The following is a 22,780-nucleotide window of genomic DNA, read 5'->3' as shown; positions in this document are numbered from 1 at the left end:
TATATATATATATCCCATCACATGAAAAACTTGCAATTTTTTTTTTTTTTAAATGGATTCGTTAAAACTATAAGGTATGTTAGACTAACTCTTCGATGCATACTTATATTTGATATACAACAAACAAGGACTGAACAAAATCTAGTTATATCAATTGATGAAGTTGCTTTATTAAACAAATGCTATCATTAATGATTTATTCAGAGCATAGAAACAATGAAAGTAAGTTGTAGGAATAGCAACGGCTTCAGAGTCAAAACTGATCAAAATGACATCTCCAAGCTCCTTTATCTCTTATTTGAGAATGATGCAAAAATAGTTGCACATGTTATTTGACAAAACTTGTTAATGACTTGATCATAGGGAGTAGCCTGTATATCCCCTTTGATGTTTACTCCCTGCTTCATAGTTATCCAATTTCAATAAGAAAAACAAATTTACTTCTTGTCACTTGAATTTGAATGTGTTGGAATTTGTGAACTTGAAGTTCAATTTCAATAAACTATTTTGTTTTCTTTTTCTTTCTCTGCGTATCCTTTGTTTTCCTAACAACAAATATTCCAAACGATATATCCTGCTGGAACTTTATTTTTTGTTATTTATAGTCTCATTGTTATTTGAAAAGGACTTGAATATTGGATTTAGAAAATATGTGCGTCTTGACGATGTTATCTTAGTGAACTAATTAGTTATGTCTTTCAGTTTGACTTGGAACTATGAAGAAACAGAAAAGGAAACCAGCAAAGAAGTAGCTTAAAGAATAGTTCAAACTTTAAATTTGAGGATAAAAAGCCTTTTTTATGTATGTGCATAATTCATGTCCTGATTCTTCCTATGCTTTAAACCTCTCGCCAAGAAAACTGGCTTTCATTTTGTTTAGCCATATGATATTGCATAAAGTTAATCGAATAATTTTTTTAAAAAATACTAATCAAAATTATAATGAGTAATAGTATATGATATTTGTAAAATCATTACTTCCTGGAAATATCAATTCAAAATTGAGGGTTCACAATTTAAACTTAAAGCATGTTTTCATACATGATGAAAACTTAGATATTAACTCTTGTTTTTATTCATAGAAGAGCTCCCATTGGTTATATATTGGCTAGTGTATCTTCTACCATTTTCTAAATAAAGGATTAAGAATATACTAATTAAATGTCTTAAACTTGTACAATTTTCTATATTCATTATATGTTTTAGGATTTGTTGAAGACAAAATCAGGAAGAGAAACAATCATGGCAAACCCAGAGGAACTAAGAGCAATGGCTACTTTTAGTGTAATTCAGAGTTATAGGGAAACGGAGAAGGAAGTTGGAAAAGTAGCTCCTACTTCAAAGTTACCATCAACAACCCCATCTCATTATGATGTGAAATTTTTGTGTTTATTCTTTAATTTGTTTTGAAGAGACCATTTCTATATGCAAACATTGTTGGAAGAATAATTAGTCAAATAGAGTATACAGAGATAAATTACATTGCATGAATTCATGAACTTGTTTGATTGAACAAATTTTATCATGTTTATGTTATCCAGAGCTCAGAAACAGGAAAAGAAGCTGTTCATATGGTCCTTACTTCAGGGTTATCAGTGGCTACAACTTCATCAAATTTAGAGGTTGCAAAAGTTAAAACTGACAATTTTTTTTTTTTATGACAAACATCCAATGGCTGAACCACAAGCACTTGCCTAAATATTGGAAAAAATAACAACTATTATATACTCTCTTTTTAAAAAAGATTTAAGGATCAAAGGGTTTTAATTAAATGATCAAATACTTACATGTTCCTGCTGTATTGGTACAGAGTAGAATTGAAAGTATTCCTGAAGACACTACACCTATGGAAGATAAAATAGATGCTTCCTCAATTAGTTCACAAGCAGAAGGATCCCCATCAAGTCCATCGGTAAATGTAAGTTTATTTGTAGTGTTCATATTAAAACCATTAATTACATCTATATTTTTTGTTATTTATACATTTAAATTGTTTCTTGGAAAATAATTGAATATAGGATGAGTAAGATCAATTAATTAATGAATTGTTGCACTAGTGAACCATTCAATTATTTATTATATCCTTAGGTATCACTCCAATTCATAAAGAACTTGTAGAGGAGGTTGGCGATTATAGTTGTGAAGATTTGATAAAAGATATTGAGGATAATAAAAATGTTTACTCCTCAAGTTTGTCTCAATTATTTATTTGATCCCTAGTCTATACTTTATCGATTTGGTCTCTTATATTTTTTAAAATTATCATATTATAAGTCTTTTAAGTTTTAAAACACAAATTTACTCTCACATTAATCTAACGCGTAAAGTGTTTTGATGATTTGATATGCATATGTAACTAATTGAGAACAACTTTACCCTCAAATTATTTTAATTTTTTTCTAGTAATCTAGTCCTTTAGAATTTTGTCTTTTTTTTAATTTTTGAGCATGATTTTTAGATCTAAATAATTATATTCATTCATTTACATGGTTGTCATCAATATTTCATTATTCATGTTAGGAGATTTTAACAATGTTACTTCATATTTAAATGATAAGAACTAAATTGATATAACTAAAATAAACTTAAGGGACCAAATTAATAAAAAGTAAATTTGAAGGATCAAGTTGATAATTGAAACAAACACAAGCATACATCACTTAGTTATAACAGATTAGTTGTCACGCCCCAAAAATAGAGGGTGACCGGCACAGGTGTGAACCATTCTCACATTCCTGTAAGCCTCCAAGTGAATGTTTATTTCATTTTTTTTCAAGAAAAGAATAAAATTCCATCAAATCACATGAGAATTAAAATAACTTTTTTAAATTCATTATCATAAGAAAGTGTCGACGTTTTTGTAGAAATTTCGGCAGAACCTTCCCTGTAACTAGGATCTCCTGAAAATTCTACAACAAATTTTTTTACAAATAACAGTATAAATCAGGAGCGTAGCTCCTTCTAGCCAGCAACCAATATACAAACAAAAATAAGATTCATCAACAACCTATATGGAGCATCTACTCTTTCTTTCAAATCAAAAAGACATACAAATTATATATTTACATTAAAGCAACAATACCAATCAAAATGTCCACCCACTATAGCTATTTTTCCTTTTTGAGGTCGTTGGTGGAATCGGCGTCAGCTAACCTATCTGAGGCCAAATAATTTTTTTTTCCAGTGAATAGCATTCCCATGATAAAATTTTTTAAAATTTAAATTGACAATCTCTAATAATGGTGTCAAGAAATTGAAAGTAATTCTACCAAAATTTATAAAAGCATGTAAGTCATAATCATATTTGTAAAATAAGAATGAATTACTAGTCAAAATCAGGTAAAATTTGAAAACACATATTAATTAACATTTAAATTTCTGAGAACTCAACGGAACAGGTTACAAACGTGAACACATAGTTCACGAGGGTAAATAACCAAATGCGGCTTATGCCACGAAAACAAATGCGGACACATCAGTCCACGAGGGTAAGTAACCAAACGCAGCCGAAGCTATGAAACAAACATGGATACACAGCTCACAAGGGTAAGTAACCAAACGCGACTCAGGCCATGAAATCAAATGCGGGTACGAAGCCCACGAATACCAAACATGAGAATAAAACTCACAAAACAAACTAGCTAGTATTTAACCACAGCGCGCTACAGGCTAATGAAACTGCCGTTAGCAACAGTGTTCTGTTTGGAGTCCTCTCAAAAATCGTGTTTCAAACATGCGAGAAAATAATTACTTCTGAAATATAATCAACGTTTCCAATGCTAAACTCACACGTATCACTTTAAATTTTAATTTAAAACCTGTTGAAAATAGTCTTTCATAAAATAATATACGACCTTGCGTTATCTAAATAATCAAGGATTTGGAGTTTAATTAACCAAATAATTCCACAAATCTTTAAAACATATTCCCTGAGGAAATAAATGCATATATCCTCCTTTAAACGTCTCGCATCAATATCATAAAGTTTCAAAACTAATGTAATTCACAAGAATAAAATATCTCAATGAAAATTTGTTAAAAATAAAAGTACCCATAAAAATAAATTAAAGGGAATGCTATTCACTTACTCGTCAGAAACTTCAAATTCTTAAGGATATCCCTTTTTTAATTCCGATAAGCTCTCGTTCTTCCTCACCCCCTATCAGGATAAAAATAATTTCATAGATTTCTAATCTTTAGAAACAATTCCAAATTAACCATCCTCATCTAAAATTTAAAGCCAAATTTATGATTTAAAATTGATCCAAGTATCATCACTAATTCAATCACTTTCCTTGGTTATACAACTACAATATCCATTTAATTTAAAACACTCCTTTTTATGTATGCACCTGTAATCACAAGGAAGGATGAATATCTTAAAATTTTAACCCCCAACCCACATTTATCATATATTGTCACTAAATTCAGATGGGTTCCTTGCTTAAATTTTTTTTTTCTCCTCTCTACATAACAGTATAGGTGACAGCAGAAAAATCTGAAATTTCCATGACTTACACATAACCGAGCAATAATAGCAATGCACACACACTATCCTCTGCGTTTTCAGCACACACACACACAGCACTTATATTCTCACACACAGCAACAGAAGCCTACGTTCACAACCCAGCAAAATTAATGATACAAGGATAGAAACTTGAAAATCCCTCACCTTATCAACACCATAGACCGAGAGAAAAGAAAATAGGGATGTTGAGTTTATGGCTGAACAGGGGAGAAGACAAGCAGCACTGTCACCGGGCACAGTAGGGGAAGGAAGCTTAACTCCACAGTACCAATACTAGATCACCGCAACAGCCTCACCCGAGCTCCGATGCTTTATGCTTTCTTGGTCCAGAACGACGCAGATGGCGCAGCAGAGAGGAAAAAAAACTGAAACAGGGGGCACGGACTAGTGAAGCAACCCACGAAGCTCACGGTTGAGTTGGGAAAGGAAGAACTTTTGAGTAGAATCCTCTAGCTCTAACGACCTGGTCCTTCACTCTAACAGCCACTTGAACGTGAACAGCACAGGGAAGCAACAGACCAGAAAAGAGAAAAAAAAAACAGAGTCTGTATGCATGAAGGAGCATCTAAACATCACTGAGTAGTGGAGAACCTTCTCCATCGCCGGTGATAACTAGAAGTAAAGAGGGGAGAGATAGTCGGTTATGGTAGAAGGTTGGAGAATAACACTGCACAGTCTCGAACTTTCTCCCTGTGTGTATGTGTACCGATTGGATAAGAAGAATGAAAGAAAATTTATCAAATGAGAAGGAGGGCAGGATGGTAATTTCGTATAACCAGAAAAAGAAAAATTTAACTCTCCTTTTTGGTCTCTTCTAGATTGGAACTTGGACCTCATGTATGAAAGATTGCTCAACTGCCACTAGACCAAGTTTCTAACTTGTTATATTTATTCCCAAAACTAATATTAACATACTTTAAGTAAGTTAACCTATATATTTATTTATTTATTTATTTTAAATTTAGTCAAGGTTATTACATTAGTTATAGAAACTAAACACGTGGGTGTACAATTGGTTAGATCACAATAAGTTCACGTGGGTGCCTCATGTTATATCTTAACATACTTAGAGGTGTTCAAAATGGAATCTCACCATGTGAAAAACTTGAAAGAGCATATTGTTATGAAATTTGAAATGGATTTGAATAACTCTTTTATATACATTTTTACTTAATATGATAGGAAGAGGATGAACAACCTAAGATTAAGCCAAATTTGACAGATCAATTTACACATAGAGAAGGAAAAAGTGAAATTAGAATTCATCTTCCTCATCAAACAAAGGTATGCTTTATATCCAAATATACGTACGTAGAACTTTAGAATATTATTGGAAGAGAACAATCAGTGAAAGAGAAACTTTTTTCTTGATTTTTAGGTTTCTATTACGAAAGAAACACATGAACAAGGCTCTAAAAGGAATGTTGCAACAGACGAAGCTATAATGGCAGCTCAATCAACTGATCCAGAGTCAATGAAGCAATTTAGAGCATCGTCCATGATTGCACAAGTAAATGCATTATTCTTATTAATATAGAATCTTTCCAGTTAAAAACAAAAATTAATATAGAATCTTGATGTAACTGCATGGTTTTCACTTGTGCTTATTATGATTATGGGAATTATAATGCTAAAATAATCACATAAAAAATTTTACAAAGCTTATTTGTAACTTTGAAATAGTAAGCAAATAGCATACAAATGCTACAAGATTTCCAATTTACTCATGTTTATGAACTTTCACATTAGCAGTAGTCACAAATATATATATATATATATATATATTGATAGAAGTCTCACCAAAGAAAATATACTAGATGGCTTAATCTTTGAATTGCTGAAATTATTCCTTTTATTAAACTAAGAGACTTAAATATCACGTATAGAGGTAAAGGAGAATTGTTTAATGAATAAGGAGATAAATTATATTCCATGAATCACCGAAGTTTTTCATCAAATAAATTTTATGATTTTTTTATGTTATATACAGCTTAGATACAGAGAAAGGGCATGTTAGATTACATGCTTCACTATGATCAATGGCTACAATTTCAACAAATTCCAATGTGAATAAAATGGCATTACTCACTTGTATTTGCTTTTTTAGTGGTTAATGAATATTCAATAACTAAATAACATGCCTTTAGATTCTTGGTTTTTGAACTTGGAAAAATAGAACTACAATATACATTCTTTTTCATGTCTTTCATAAAGTTGCAAAATCTAATGGTAGAATTCCTGCACTAATGCAACATGAAAAAGTACAACTCACTTCTTCTTACTTTTAGATTACTCAGAGCACCAAAGATACAATGAAACAAGGTCTTGAAAAGAATTATTCAGAAGATGATGCCATGACAGCAGTTCACTTAACTAGTGATCTCTCAGGAAATGATTATGCACAAGTAAGTTTGTCAACCCTTCCTATCCATAGAAATTGAAGTATTCTGGAAAATGATTATAACATATTATTGATGTTTGTTAAAGTACTAAGGAAGCAGTAAAAGACATTTTTGATAATGTCAGTGCCACAGACACGTCACCAAAGGCAACTCCATTTGACTCAAAATTTAACAGACTTGTATGCCTTTTGAGCTTTATTTAACATAGTTATAAACAATAATTCATTTTAAAGTACAGAACCAAATGAAGAAATCTGCATAATTTTGTTTCCATTTTGTGCAGGATACTAAAGAAGAAAGGGATTCTAGTGTTCAAGAGGAACATAAATTAGAGAATGCCACAAAAACAAACATTCCTGATAATATTCCTCCTCTCTATCATCGTAAGTGTCTCTCTTCACATGATAACTTTACACTTATTCTTTCAATACCACTCTGCTAACTTTCTTGACCGTGACAGAAGCACGAGGTGAAGATGCTGACCCTTCGGCTCCTGTATCAAGGATTTGTGAAATGGTTTTACTTGCACAAGCACCCAAGCGATATCCTCAACTAGTGCTGCCTCATGAGCACCTTACTGATCGAATAACATCTCTCTACTACAGAGTACTAGTTGACATTTTGATCATGCTAGCTACCAAGATTCCACGTAACATTACAGCAATAGAAAAGTCAACCTTAGAGGCTAACTTAAATGAAATAGCATTTCTTGGATTCAACAAAGAATGGGTTGATTTAGTTCACGCTAGAGTATTTGGTTTGGACATATCTGATGTCTTGGCAGCTGAAGACAAAATTCAAGTCTTAAAGGTGGAGCTTGAGACATGTGACATTGCCTTGGAACAAGTTCAAAAGCAGAGAGTGGAAGCTGAAGGGGGTCTTGTAGTGGCACGAAGACAGTTGGAGATGGCACAAAGTGAGTTTGAAGCAATTGATTCTTGATGGTTGGGTCTCTTAGAAGATCGCAAGAAATTGATAATGAAGGTGAAGGAATTAGGAGAAATAATAAGTTCAGAGGATAGACCTTTTGGCATTTAGGTGTGTTTCCTTTATGCCTTGTTATTCCATTTATCTCTTCACAAAGACTAAAAAGAGTGAACCGTTATGCATGACATAGACAAATAATATTTCTCTACATTCAACTAAATAACAGGACAGAGTTTATTAATCTCTGATGTATGGAATCTAATTTGATGGATGATGATTCGTATCTGATATTGATAATGATTTTTAGTTTTATATTTGAACAATGTGTACCCAAGCATCATGCCTTTTTCCATCATATATATTATATAAGCAAAGCCTCTTTATCTTGCTTCATCATATATTACAAACTTCTGTTCTAAATCCTAGTTGGTGTTTCTGGTCTGTATCTCATACACTCATTCTTAGCTTCCAACCACAGTAACCTATCAAGAGAAGAAATGTAATAGCCCAGAAATAATAATAATAATAAGTAAGTATATAAGTTGGTGTTTTAATAGTAATTATATTAATTTTGAGAACATGTGTAGCAAGAAGAAGACTTGGTGTAGTGGTTATTATATAATCACTTATGTAAAAGGTCCTAAGTTCAAAATCTCTCTAGAGCACAAGAAGGAATTTTATTTCTTTTGGTTTTATCCTATATAAATTACCATCATGCCTTCTTCGTCATTTGATAAATGCTCTTTTATTTCTTCTTTATCTAGTCAGCACATAGAGAGAGAGAGAGAGACAGAATTCGAGAGTGTTCAATATTGCTCTCCAATCTTCTACCATAACCAACCCATCTCTCCCCTCTTCACTCCTGGCTATCACCTACGACAGAGGAGGCTCGCCATTGCTTAGTGACGTTCAGGTGCTCCTTCATGCATTCAGACTCTTTTGTTTTCTTTCTCAATCTGTTGCTTTCCCTGTGTCATTCACGTTTGAGTTGTGGCTGGAGTAAAGGACTAGATTGTTGAAGCTAGAAGGTTCTTCTCATGAGTTCTTCCTTCCCCAGTTCAGCTGTGAGCCTCGTTATCCCTTCCTTTCTGTGCGCCCTATTTTTGCATCTTCTCTGCATGCTGTTCTGTCTGTGTTGTTTTGGGCTGAGAAATTACAAAGCATTGGAACTAGGGTAGAGCTGTTGCTATAAGCTTGTATCAATGCTGTGGAGTCAGGCTTCTTCTATTGTTGTGCATGGTGATAGCGTTTAGCTTATATCTCCCCCGTTCGGCCGTCTGTTTCAACTTCTTCATCCTTGTTTTCTATCGTGGTGAGTTAAGGTGAGAAAGTTTCACGTTTAGGCTTCTCTTGCTCTGTGTACATGTGAACTGGTGATTAAAGTGGCAAAACTTGGCTCCCCTATTGTTGTCTGTGACTATACGTGGGTGATTGAAAAAAAAATTATGCATGCCTGCCTTCTGTTGCTATTGTGCCATGCTATTATAGGAGGGAGAAGATTCAAATTTAAGTTAGAAGTTCATTCTAAAGTTTGATAAAAATGTGTGTGTGTGTGTGTGTGTGTGTGTGTGTGTATGTGTGTGGGTCATAAGTTTTAGAGCTAAATAAATCTAATTTGGATTGAATATGGTTAAAGAAACTATTAAGGAAAGATGGGAAGAGAGTAGCTTGGATATATTACTTAAATAATTAGAATTTATGCACCTAAAGTAATTGGTGCAAAACCTATGAGAAAATTTCTTACCTCAAGAATAGGGAAGGTTATAAGTATGAAGGATAATGTTTGGTGGGTGTCGCACCCGGAAAAAATGCGACGTGGACGGCGCACGAGCGGAGGTCCGGGCCTTCGTGACGGGAACAAGATCGAACGAGGAGTCGCCACCAAGATTTTGAGGGAAATCTCGGAAAACCAATTAATAGAGGATAAGGATGGTCTGCGAAATCAGAGAATAGGTTCGGGAGTCGGTTGAGTGTGAGGAAGGTGTTAGGTACCCCACAACACCCGTTCGTCAAAACGGTTACCTGAAGTTTGTTGTGCTCTATTAATATGGTTTTATAATTATTTTAATTATTCCTTTTATATTCATGTGTTTGATATAAAAATGATAGGAATTAGGTGAGAAATGTTTATTTATTTACGAGGGAGGATGGACTTGACTCAGAATCTGACTATGAGGCCTGCATACCCTGTGATGGGGATCAAAGTCCGCGTAGTTCGGGCTTGAAAGTTGTTAGTGAAAATATTTTTTTGAAGAGAAATTAATTAGAAATAATTCACCATTTTGCAAATAAAATAATTTCTGAAATTTTGATATGTGTGTTTTAAATTGCAAAAGGTAATTTAATTTTAATTATTTTCTTCATTTTTGAATTTTTGGAATAAAGAAAGGAAAGTGTTTAAAATTATTTTTCTTTTTTATGTTTTATGATTGAGAATTTTAACTGCTATACCTGCAGAGCCTTATTGGTTCATACGGTAATGCAATTATTCTAAGTATCTGCGGAGATTCCGAAACCTCACACGATAAAAGAATTTAGCAATTTAATTTATTTATTTTTAAGTGTTAATAATAGTTTGCTTAAGTATGTATATATGTTTTTAAATAATTTTAATCATCATACCTGTATAGCCTTATTGGCTTATACGGTAATATGATTTATCCTAAATATCTGTGGAGATTCTAAAATCTCACACGATAAAGGAATTAAATTTAATTAATTGATTTAATTAATTATATAATATATATGTATATATATATATATTTTAAAAACTAAATCGTTATATCTGCAGAATCTTATTGACTCATACGATAATACGATGATCTTAGAAGCCTACGGAGATTCAAAAATCTTACATGACTAAAGGATATAATCGGTAAATATGGTTACAATTTAAATACATTAATTTGGTTAATTAAGTTTCTTAAATTGTATATTATATGATTATTTACAAAAATCACTTATTTACTATAGAGATTGAGAATCACTACATCTGTGAGGACTCATTATCCCCATGATGATGTGATTAATTTAAGTCTCTACAAAGATTTTTGAAATCTCACATGAGACTTAAATAAATTAATTTGGATTATAAAAGGAGAGTTAATTTTAATGATGAGCCTTTGAAACCCATATTAACATATAAGTTTTACTCTCATATCTGTGAAACCTTATTGATTTACACGATACGAGATTATCCTGAATATCTGCAGAGATATAAGGTCTCACACGATAAAAGGATTAAATAATATTCACTTTGAATATATTTTAATGCGTAATTATACAACGCATATTTTTAAACATAAAAATCTTAATCGTTATACCTGCGAAGCCTTATTGACTCACACAGTAGTACGATTATCTTAAAGGTCTATGGAGTTTTAAAAACCTCACATGATTAAAAGATCTAATTTGACAATATGATTATGATTTAAATTTATTAATTTAATTAATTAATAGTATAAAAATGTTAATTATTTTATTTACAAAATTTGCTTATTTGTTTACCACACAAATTGTGAATCATGATATCTGTGAGGATTTATTATCCTACACGATAATGTGATTAATTTAAGTCCCTATAAAGATTCTTCAAATCTCACATGAAACTTAAATAGATTATTTAGATTATAAAAAGATAGTTAGTTTTAACGGTTGATCATTGAAACCATTAATTATACATATAAATTGAATCTCTATACCTGTAAAATCTTATTGATTTATACGGTATGAGATCACTTTAAATATCTGTGAAAATTTTTAAAATCTCACACGACAAGTAAATGATTAGAGATAAATTTCTCTTATTCATTTCATTCATTTTTCTTTCAATTGGGTAAGAATTAGATTCTCTCCCCCCTGCCTTTTATAAAATAGGCTTGTCATAAATGAAATCGTACATGTAATCATGATGGAAAGTGCCATACGATATGAGTGTAGAAATATTATTGACAAGTAAAGAACCTTAGGACTAATGGAGAAAAAAAATCATGCCCATACATATTAATATACCCTTTCATGCTAAAAATACATTTAAAGACCTTGCTTAATAATTACACCAATTCTTTATTTGAAATGAGGTTATGCCTAAAATCAAATTAAGCTTAGTTATGATAGCAAGCAAAAATTATTATTTGTAATTTCTTTATCCTTCTTTTCCACACTCTCTCTTTTTTATTAAAAAAATAATAATTACATTAATTTTCATTTGGGAACTTAAAAATATGAGACAGATATCTAAACATGAAATTTATTTTTGGAATAATAAACAGAAATTAAACACGTGCATTTCAAATTCAGAAGCAAGAACCTATGTGCAGCATGTCCCAGATCTGTCTCACTACTTCTGTTCAGCAAACTCCTCCCTCTCTGATCTCGGTCTCTTCGGGCTTATAGCTCTCTGTTTTTTTTTGTCTGTGTCCAGTTTTTTTGCTCCTTCTTCATGCTCTGTTTTTTCATTTTATCGTCCCCGTTCCCTTCTCTTCTTCATTTCGGTTCAAGCTTTTGTTCCTCCTGTCTTCTCTTTTTTTTTTAGTTTCTCTTTCCTCTCTTTTCTGTGCTCTTGTTCTCCTCTCTTCCCATGCTCTATTTTTCATTCTCGGTCTCCTTCTTTCTCTTCCTCCTCTGTCTCTATTTTCTGCTCTGTTTTCCTGTGTCTCTCTCCTCCAGTTTTCATTCTCTACTGTCTATTTTTTCTGCATGCATGCGGTCTGTGTTCTCTCCTTTCTTCCAGCTTTTTCTTCTTCCTCTGATTTTCTGCGTCTCTCTCCTCCTCTCTCAGACTCGCTCCGTTTATCGCTTTTGGCTCTCTCTTTTTATTCTTTTCTTGCTCTTTCTCTCAGCCTCTTCTCCTTCCTGCGTCTCTGGCTCTCTTCCTCTTGGTTTTTCATCCTCTCTTCTGTGTTTTTCTTCATGCTCTGTTTTTCCGTTTCCTTCTCATCTCTCTCTCTCCGTCTCCTTCTTATTCTCTATCCTCTCTCGGACTCTTTCTTCTTCCTTTTGCTGTTTTTTTTTCTTCTCTTCCAGCCTTTCCTCTCTTCCCTTTTTTCCTCTCTTGTTTGTTTTTTCATTCTCTTTTATGCTCTCTTGAACTCGCTCCCTCTGCTCTGTTTTTTCTTTTTCTGCAGTCTGTAACGTGCATCTCTTCTCTGTAAAGTGAAGCTTTTCACGTGTTTTTGTCTGCTGCATGCATGCATGTGTCTCGGTTCTGTCTCTTTTCTTCTGTTGGCCGAAAGTGTGTGTACGTGTTCTTTCACTTTCCTCTCCTGCCATGCACGTCTCTGGTCTTGCTGTTTCTGACTCTGTGTGTGTGCTTCTTCAACATGCCTGACTATGTTTTTTTTTGCTCTGTTTTTTCCTGCTACGCATGCTGCTTTGCTGGTGTTTCGTGTTCCTGTTTCTGCTACATGGCCGAAAGTATATGTGCGTTCATGTTTGCGTCTAGCTGTGTTCTACTTTCATGTTCTTTCTTCCTTCTGATGCGCCGGGTAAACGCCCTTTTCCCACTGCTTTTCCTTTCTCTGCCAGCAGCTGAACGCAAATTTGGGCTGGGTGAAGATTTTCACCCGCCCGATTTCTCCCTCTCTTTTATGCCTCTTTTGTCCTCCTTTTTTTTTCAGATTAGAGAAGAGAGAAAAAAAATATAATTTTGTAATATATTTTTTTAAAAAAATGAAAAATAATAAGTTTTAAGGAGAGAAAATTTAACCCTTAAAAATTGACTCCCAATATTTTTGAATGATTGGGATAATTTGGGAGAGATTTTTAAAGATTTAAGCAAGATTTTTTTGATTTTGTCAAAATATAATCCTAAAAAGGATTAAATTTTATTTTTATATTTTTATATTTTTTTCGTTATTAAAAAAATGTCCAGACAAAATACGGTGTTTACAGTGGGAGAAGTATGTTAGTATGGAAGCTATGGAATTATGAATGGATGGTTTTGACTAAAACAAATTGGTGGGGATTAGTGATATTAATGATAACACTTGGATAAACTCTAAAAATGATGTTGGTTTTAGAATTTTAGATGATGGTGGTTGATTTGGAATTATGTTAAAAATTTCATTTATTTATATCCTGATAGGGTGTGAGGAAGAACAAGACCCTGATCAGAATTAAAGGAAAGGATATCTTTGAGAATTTGAAGCTCTAACAAGTAAGTAAATAGCATTCCATTTAATTTATTTTTGATAGTCTTTTACTGAAATATTTTATTCTTATGAATTACCTTAATTTTAAAAATTATGAAATATTAATAAAGGACAAACGAGTTATGATACGTACATTCATTTATTTTTAAAAGTGTATTTTCAAGATTGATGAACACATTTTTGTATGGTTGTTGAGCTTTGAAATGTATTGGCTATTCAATTACTGCAAGTTTGGTATATTAGCTATAAAGTATATTTTCACAAATTATGAGAATTGAAACAATTCATGCGAGTTTGGCATTGAGAATGGTAATTTTATTGCAAAAGTAATTATTCTTCTCGCATGTTTGAAACGTGATTTTTAAGAGGACATTAAACAGAACACTGCTACTAACGGCAGTCCTGTTAGCCCGTAGTACACTGTGGTTAAACACTAGCCAGTTTATCTTGTGAGCTTTGTTCTCACATTTGGTATTTGTGGGCTTTATACCTGCGTTTGATTCCATGGCCTGAGTCGTGTTTGCTTATTTACCCTCGTGGACTGTGTGTTCATGTTTCTTTTTGTGGCATAAGTCGCATTTGGTTATTTACCCTCGTGAACTGTGTGTCCACGTTTGTTACCTATTTTGTTGAGTTCTCAAAATTTTAAATGTTGACTAATATATGTTTTCAAAATTTACATGATTTTGACTAGCAATTATTCCACTCTAATTTATATGTGAGTAAATTATTTTCTTTAAACATGATAACAAAAATTGCTTTTAATTTACTCTCATTTTACAATTATGGCTATGACTTACAGACTTATAAATTTATTTTGTTGAATTATTTTTAATTAGTTTACACCATTATTAGAGTCTGTTGATTTAAATTTTAAAAATTTTACTTTGGAAATGTTATTCACTAAAAAACTTATTTTAGCCTCAAATTTATTAGCTGACGCTGATCCCACCATTGACCTTCGAAGAGCAATATAGCTACATTGGGTGGAAATTTTGGTTGGTACTGTTGCTTTTGATGTAAATAGATAAGTCGTATGTATTTTGATTTAAAAGAAAGATTAGTGCTCTACATAAGTTGTTGTTAAGATTTTATTTTGATTTGTATATTGGTTATTGGCTGGAGGGAGCTACGCTCCTGATTTATACTATCATTTGTAAAATTTTTTTGTTGTAGAATTTTCGAGAGATTCTAGTTACAGGGAAAGTTATGTCAAAATTTCTACAAAAACGTTGAAGTCTTCTTATGATAAGTAATATTAAAAGTGTTATAAATTCTATATAATCTGATTAATTTTTTTTAAAATGGATTGAATTTTCATGTTAAGGCTTACCGGAATGCGCGATATACCTTGCACCCCTTGCTGGTCACCCTTTATTTTCGGGGCGTGACAAGAAAATCCTCAAGATAACAACTAATGGTAGCTAAGATTGATGACTCAACCTAATATTTCATTTATGTCGCATGATATTCAAGTATATGATTTTCTTATCCCATTAGGATTCCATACTCAGCATCATCTACTTCATTGGTACTCATCACACTCTATTACTGTCACATCCGATACTAAGGATATAATCGACATGGAATATGAGGTGAACTCATATTCCATAAGCCTTGATTGACCAAAGGTTAAGCTAAAATATCAATATATATAAGTTATATATTAATAATAAAGTTTGAAAAGTTTAAATGTTTTGTAGAAATTTCGACAAAGTCTCCCTTAAAATTTAGACCTCCCAAAATTTTTACAACAACAACAGAACCTGCCAACCAGACCAACAAAGAGACTAGCTCCATTCTAGCAATTTACATAATAACAAAATAAGACTAGAACCTAACTATGGTATAGGTGAAGCACTAAATTATGATTACAAAATACAATAAATAGTTTTATCAAAATACTAATGCCAATATGACTCCTCTTTTCCAAACACAAAAGGGATACTCAATGTACTGCTAAAGGCACATGATCAACTATAATATCTGAGACTAAAAAAATTTTCGGTGAGTAGCATTCCAGTCAAAATTATAATAAAGGAAATCTAAAAATAATAAAATAATAAATAATAAATTTAGCTTCAAATGACTTAATGACGGAATAAGTTATATCATTAAGCTAGAAATAAATAATTATTTTTTTCTTAATAATATAATTGTGAAATTAAACAATGCTAATAAAATCATATATATACTAAAAATTTTCACTGCTCATAAAATATAAATATTTTTAATAATAGTGTAGTTTGATAAAGTACTTTTAGAGATTTACTAGAGAAATGATGAATCTTAATTTAAAATTTAAGGGCTTCGTCAGAATGAATAACAAGCACAGACACAGTCCACGGGGTAAGTAACCAATCAAGCGTAAACACACAGTCTACGAAGGTAAATAACCAACAAGCGCAACTTAAAGCTACAAAATAATCAAGGGTGGCTAAAAGCCAAGAAACAAGCACGGTAAGGGCCACGAAACAAGCGTGAGTACAATGCTTACAAATACCTATCCCTCCGTTCCACATTCGTTGGCCTGCGCACGAGGTTAGCACCTCCTAAAAACACCCTGCTAGCTAGGTGTACCATGGCACATCAAGGGCTAACGGAACTATTGTTAGCATCCAGTGTTCTGAACTTAGTCCTCCTTAGTAAAATCAAGCATGTATGGAGTACGAAAATAGTTTCAAAACCTTCAATAGCAAATAATATCCAACTATCATTTCTATTATCTGAATATTTTATCCTTTTCTTCATACACGAATTATTGCAATAAATTTTTTATATCAACATAGAATTAAAGAATTAAGTTGCTGTGAGAAATAATACTATTTGTTGTCTATCTATTTCAATCATTGCTTATCAACAATATAAATTCTTAGTAATATTAACACGTGTTCATAAATAAAACAATTATTAGAAGGATAAGATTATCAAGAATACTTTTACAACTTACAAAGAAATAATAATAATAATAATTTAATTAAAAGGCTTTTATAAATATGCTATCAGAATTTGATTTGAAATGCTACCCACTCACTTGAGTTTTCAAAAGCTTAAAGTCAAACTCCCTCAATTTCTTGCTTACACCAATAATATCTCAAATTAATTTACACATAACCCAACAATCCTCACATCATTATGAATTTTTTTTATAATAATCAATCTAAATCAATATTTAAGCTTTTTCAATAATTCTTTAAATTCCTCATTAACTCCTTAAACTCTCATTGAACTCACCTATAACTTCTATCATGTAGTTCAATCATACTTGGCATCATTACATTTCAACCATCAATATAACCTTTATTTCAATTTAAAAAAATCTTAATTATTATATAGTCTAATATAACTTCGCTTTTGGTGCTACACACTTTTTAACGAGCAATTCAACCTTACAACTTGTGTGGAAAAAAAAACATATACTTCCTCAAGTAATATTTATAATTTTTCTAGACTCTACTGAAAAATTTAATAAACCTTATTTCCACCCACAAATCTTTCAATTATATTAACAATTACTATGAGAATATGCACCATTACTAAATCATGAGGCAAGCATCCAGATAAAACTAACAATTTCCATCTTCTAGTGTCTTTGCCAACCTTAGCTCAGCATATACTAATGTGGTATCCAATCCAAACAACACCTAAATATTCCTACAACCTTGAGACAACAACATAGAGAAACAGAGCACTCTTCCGTCCAATGAAGAAAGAAGGGTAAATCGCACAGCACAATAAAACCCATACTCACGGAAGAAGAAAAATCAACATCTTACCTCAACCAATGCACAGTAGCAGCTGACACACACAACTCACGGATAGCATGAAGAAGAGAAAAGGGCTTCAACCCAACTATCTAAGAGAAGGAGACGGAGCAGATTTCATGGACCAAAAAAGAAGAATCAAATATTAAGCTTTCATCACACATGGATGTTCAGTAAGTGAAGAGGAAGGAAAAGGAAATCTATTTTCCTACTCACCACTGAAAGCTCGTGACAAAGAAGAATGACAGAAAGTAGCAAACTTCTCCCTCCACTGTGACAGACGAACCTAGACAGAGAAGAGGAAGAAGGTGACAGCGGGTACAATAGGCTGATAGCAAGGAAAGAAGTCGGGTATTACGCACCTCACTTAACACAAACTAACCACGATGACAGGGAAAAAAAAAACTCAGCAACTCAACTTCACGGTGCCGGGCAAACGAAGATGACGAGGACAGCAGTAGACAAGGCAACAACAGCAACGAGAATCCTCAGTTGACAGCGAGCTAGGGATGTTGGTAAGAGCCAGAGAAAATAACCGACTATGAGGATCTATCTAGAGACTGTATAATGGCGGTGGGAGGTAAAAACAAAAAAAAAGACGATTACGATGCTCTGTTTTTTCTTCGCGTGAGGGAAATAGAATCAGATCAAAAGAAGCTTGGGAGAAAATTATAAAAAGAGCACAGGAAAATTATAAGGAAAGGTATAAAAAAATTACAATCAAAGACACAAAATTTTCTTGTGATTCAAAACCAATCTTTTGCTTACAAAAATTTAAACTCTAAATCTCTAAAAAAATTTCTAGCATAAATTTTTATAAACCACCTTTTTCTAATGATTATAAAACTTATATTAAATAAAATATTTATTTAAAAATAAAAATTTATTTAATTTAAAATTTAAAGTCATTATAATTATAACTCTTATCTCATGGATCATCACGCCCTATAGAATTGCTCAAATCTTAGCAGACAATTCTGATATCTCATGGATCATCACAACTACCACAAGTTTGTAGCTTACAATAGTAACGTCAGCCTATTTTGTTCGTCAAATTTGTTTAAGTGTTTTACTCAAATATTCATGAAAATCATATTTGCCATAAATATATTGAATGATTCACAATACGTGATAAAGACTGACTAATATGTAATAGATATCCAAGTGCTAGTGTCTAACATAAACATCTATCAGAATTCCTACACTTGACGTTATACTCTTCTTATAGACGCATACATTATAACAAAAAGTAATATATCCGTGCATTATCTTAATCTCCTCGAACTATCCTTTCATAAATAAATTATACCATATCCATTTCAACAGTGAGAGATATACTTATGCTTAACTTTACTTGAGCTAAATAATAGATTTAAGTGTTTGTTATTTCATAAACACATTTGTGAATTCCCCTATAAACTTTTTTAAACTTTCATGAGTTACTCCCGACATATTACATGCCACTGTACGTGGTTATTTAATGATGAATTTAACAGCAAATTAGGAATTTAACATACAAAATTGTAATTTATTGTTGCATTCTTGCAAATATAAAAAAGAAAGTTGTAATTATTTAAACAAAACTTGTGAATTGTTTTATTTTCAATAAAGATAATTTGATCATTTATATAAATTCATTAATGACAGAAAAGTTCCTAAAGACTTAAGTAGAATTATGACATTTCAAGGAACCAAATTGTCATTTATATATTTCAGAAGAATTTTACTATCGTTTTTCTTTTTTAAAAAAGGCCTCTCCTCTTAAAGTTACTTAGGAGAATCAAATTCAAGGACCACTCAAAAACCTTATTTGTAGGTAAAGACTGGTACAAAATGTATTGTTGTTGAAATGGGAACATAAATTAAACCAAAAAGTCAATATTGCACATCATATTTTCTACAATAAACCTGTAACATCCCAAAATTTTTACAACTTGGATTTAATTAAAAAATAATAAAAAGATAATATATATATATATATATAATTAAATTAAAATTATATATAATTAAATTTAAAGGTCTAGAATTTGAATTTTACTAAGTAAAAATTTAGTTTTATTTTATTTTTAATTATGAAAAAAAATTGCCAAATTTTCCTCGAGCTTTTGTATTATAATAAAAGATTTAAGCCCTTTCTTATAATTTTTTTCAAAATAGTTAGTTTAGTTCCTTTTTAAAGATTGAACACAGAAAAGAAAAGAAACAAAAGGAAAGAAAGAACAAAGAGCATGAGAGAGAGAGAGAGAGGGATGAGAGACCAAGAGAGTAAAAGAAGAGAGGGAGTTAGGGTTCAGATCCGGGAGGCATTGCGACAGTTGTGAGCTCAATTATGCATTAAGTAAGCTCCCTATTTCAATCATCTTTCTTCTTGGTTTTCTTTAATTTTTGGAAGAGAGAATTTCAGAATTTTGATCTCAAAGGTTTTATTCTTGTAAGCTTTAGTTTCTTTGGTTCCTAGGGAGTTTGTTTTGAGTTTCTATATAATGCTTTAATATTTTGAGTGGGTAATCGGGCAAAAGAATGGAGTTTTAGGCAAAAATTAAATCCTAAGGGATTGAGTTTTTCTCTTTAATGGTTTAAGCCTATTGATTTAGTTATAATTGTACTACTTGAATCCAATATGATTTAAATTAAGCTTTAGTTTTTATTATAAAGGCTATTTGTGAAATTTCGTAATACTAAGTGAAATTTTTTGGTTGATTAAAAATTTTCTGGTTCAGAAATTGGCTTAATGGTGGCTAATAAATGATTTGGTGGTTAAGTGATACTATATGAATGCTTGGTTTAATATATAGACCATTGGAATGGATTATGATTCATTGATTTAAGTTGTGTGATATAAGTTATAGTCTTTTTTACGCGATTTGTAATGATAAGTGAATTGAATCACTTATATGTTGTAGGAAATTGTTGATGAAACTTATTGAGAAGTTAAAAAACAAGCCAAGTCTTATTTTTGTACAATGAGAAACCCTTTTGGTATAGAAGGGTGGAGGTAATACAGGAATTTATATTTCTTATTTGTCACACCTCGACATCAATGATGTGATTGGCATGCAATATGAGATGAACTCATATTCCATAAGTCTTGATTAACTAGGAATTAAACTAATGACTTCCAATGTTTTATTGAATTTATTGGTGTTTTTAATGTAATTGAAAGTCATTTATTTAAACTTTGTTAGCAAAATATGATTAAGTGGAGGAATGTGTGTGAAAATAGGCTTGGAAATGTGTTAAAAGTTAGTGGACAAATTCTAGCATTAATTCTGGATTTTATACATGTAGGTAGGCCCAATTTAAGGGCCCAAAGAGAAAATTTCAGAGCCCAAGTCAAGGAATTAAGTCTGAAAAGAAAATCTAAGCAGGTCATATTTATTGCAGCAAAAATGCGTTTCGCTGCAGTGAAGCGCGATTTTAGTAAAACGCACAATTTTGATTATCAACAAACTTTTAGGGCTTTGGCACCTCATTTTCATGCATTCTTCACCTCCAACAGCTGCAGAACGTCCAGAGAGAGGGAAAAGAGTCAAAGAAGGATTGGAGAAGTTTGGGTTTAATGAAAAATCAAGGGTTTCGCTCAAGATTGATCCGATTAAGCTTTTCTTCTCCTTCTTCTCTTTACTTTGCTGTATATATTACTAATTTTGCTATCATAGAAGCCATGTGTGGCTGATTTTCTCTTAATCTGGCGTAGTTATAAACTAATTCTTGGATTATATAGCATGTTTGAACCATTTATTTGGGCTTAATATTAGTTTTGTTTATTTAATATTGTGCTTATTTGTCTACTTAATGTTTGATCACCATTAAGTGTGAATTTGTGGGTTTAGGTTTTGCCTTGGAAGATGAAAATCTAAATTAGACCATTAGATTGAGTAATGTGGGATTGAAATTTATTCTAATTTGCCAATAGGATAGGAATATACCTATTGGACCCATATAATCACATTACAGTAGATTTATGCATTTTTCCTCTTGGGTAATTGTATTAGGAATAACATATTAATTCAAGAGAGAGTTGTAATTAATTGAAAGATAATTATTCTTATTAATACTCTAAATTAACAAATTAATATTAAGTAAATTTATTTAGGTAATTACATGCTCTATGAATTGAAGAAGGTATTAGCCACCCTAGGTTGCCTTGACTATTTGTAGTTGTTGGATTTTAATTTTACCGCATTCATATAATTTCAATTTCTTATTTTGTAATATCAAATCCAAATTTTGTTTTGCTTGACTTAAATGAAAATGGAGAATTTATTGCCTAATTACCAATTAACTTGATTTTTTATGGGATCGACCATGATTTATCACGTACTATTTTTACGACCTGTACACTTGCTGAATTCGTTACATAATTGTGAGCATTATAAACTAAAATATCAATATAGGTAAGATATATATATATATATATATATATATTAATGAAGTTCATAAAGATTTAAACGTTTTGTAGAAATTTTGGCAGAGTCTCCCCTATAATTCAAACCTCTGAAATTTTCACAACAACAACAAAATTTGCCAATCAAACTAGCAAGGAGTCTGGCTCCATTCCAACAACTTGCATAATAACAACATAAATTTTGGATCTAATAGTGGTATATGTGGAGCACTAACTTGCTATTTATAAAATATAATACAAAATTCTACTAAAAAGAATAATCACCATGTGCTTCCTTTGTTCCAAAAAGTAACAAGATCCCTCAATGATCCACAGGAGACACGGGGTCAGGTATTGTATTTGAGACTAAAGAAATTTCTGGTGAATAATGGTCCAGTCAAAAATATAAATGTTACAGAGATTATGAAAATAGTAACTAGTAAACTTAATTTGAGGTGACTTAATGGAATAATGAAATGTCTACTTAAATCAACAATGACTAGTAAATTTTATCTATGATATAATTATGAAGTTACACAAATGCTATTAATATCATATAAGTGTTTAAAAATAGGAACAAATCATGAAATATAAACGTTTTCATTAATAATGAAATT

General features: G+C 31.6%; 1 protein-coding gene across 5 annotated transcripts in view; it reads left to right on the top strand.

Annotated features, from left to right (window-relative positions):
• LOC129317800 (uncharacterized) overlaps positions 1 to 8,101 on the top strand; it is a 40,768-nt gene extending 32,667 nt beyond the window's left edge. For 2 of the 5 annotated variants that reach the window (XM_054962183.1, XM_054962184.1), the window contains 7 exons: positions 1,542 to 1,622; positions 1,811 to 1,918; positions 5,714 to 5,815; positions 5,910 to 6,041; positions 6,820 to 6,936; positions 7,217 to 7,316; positions 7,394 to 8,101. In XM_054962183.1, the coding sequence (XP_054818158.1) occupies positions 1,542 to 1,622; positions 1,811 to 1,918; positions 5,714 to 5,815; positions 5,910 to 6,041; positions 6,820 to 6,936; positions 7,217 to 7,316; positions 7,394 to 7,875 (1,122 nt within the window). In that variant the 3' untranslated portion in view covers positions 7,876 to 8,101. Of the gene's footprint in view, positions 1 to 5; positions 1,623 to 1,810; positions 1,919 to 5,713; positions 5,816 to 5,909; positions 6,042 to 6,819; positions 6,937 to 7,216; positions 7,317 to 7,393 lie in introns of those variants that run through there. The other 3 variants (XM_054962188.1, XM_054962187.1, XM_054962185.1) reach the window with 3 other exon arrangements.
• The last annotated feature ends 14,679 nt before the right edge of the window (positions 8,102 to 22,780 follow it).

This window comes from Prosopis cineraria, unplaced genomic scaffold (assembly GCF_029017545.1).
Source record: "Prosopis cineraria cultivar Desert tree isolate PC_DT_omini unplaced genomic scaffold, ASM2901754v1 PC8, whole genome shotgun sequence".
NCBI classification, from domain to species: domain Eukaryota; kingdom Viridiplantae; phylum Streptophyta; class Magnoliopsida; order Fabales; family Fabaceae; genus Prosopis; species Prosopis cineraria.
This window is presented reverse-complemented; position numbering and strand designations above follow the sequence as displayed.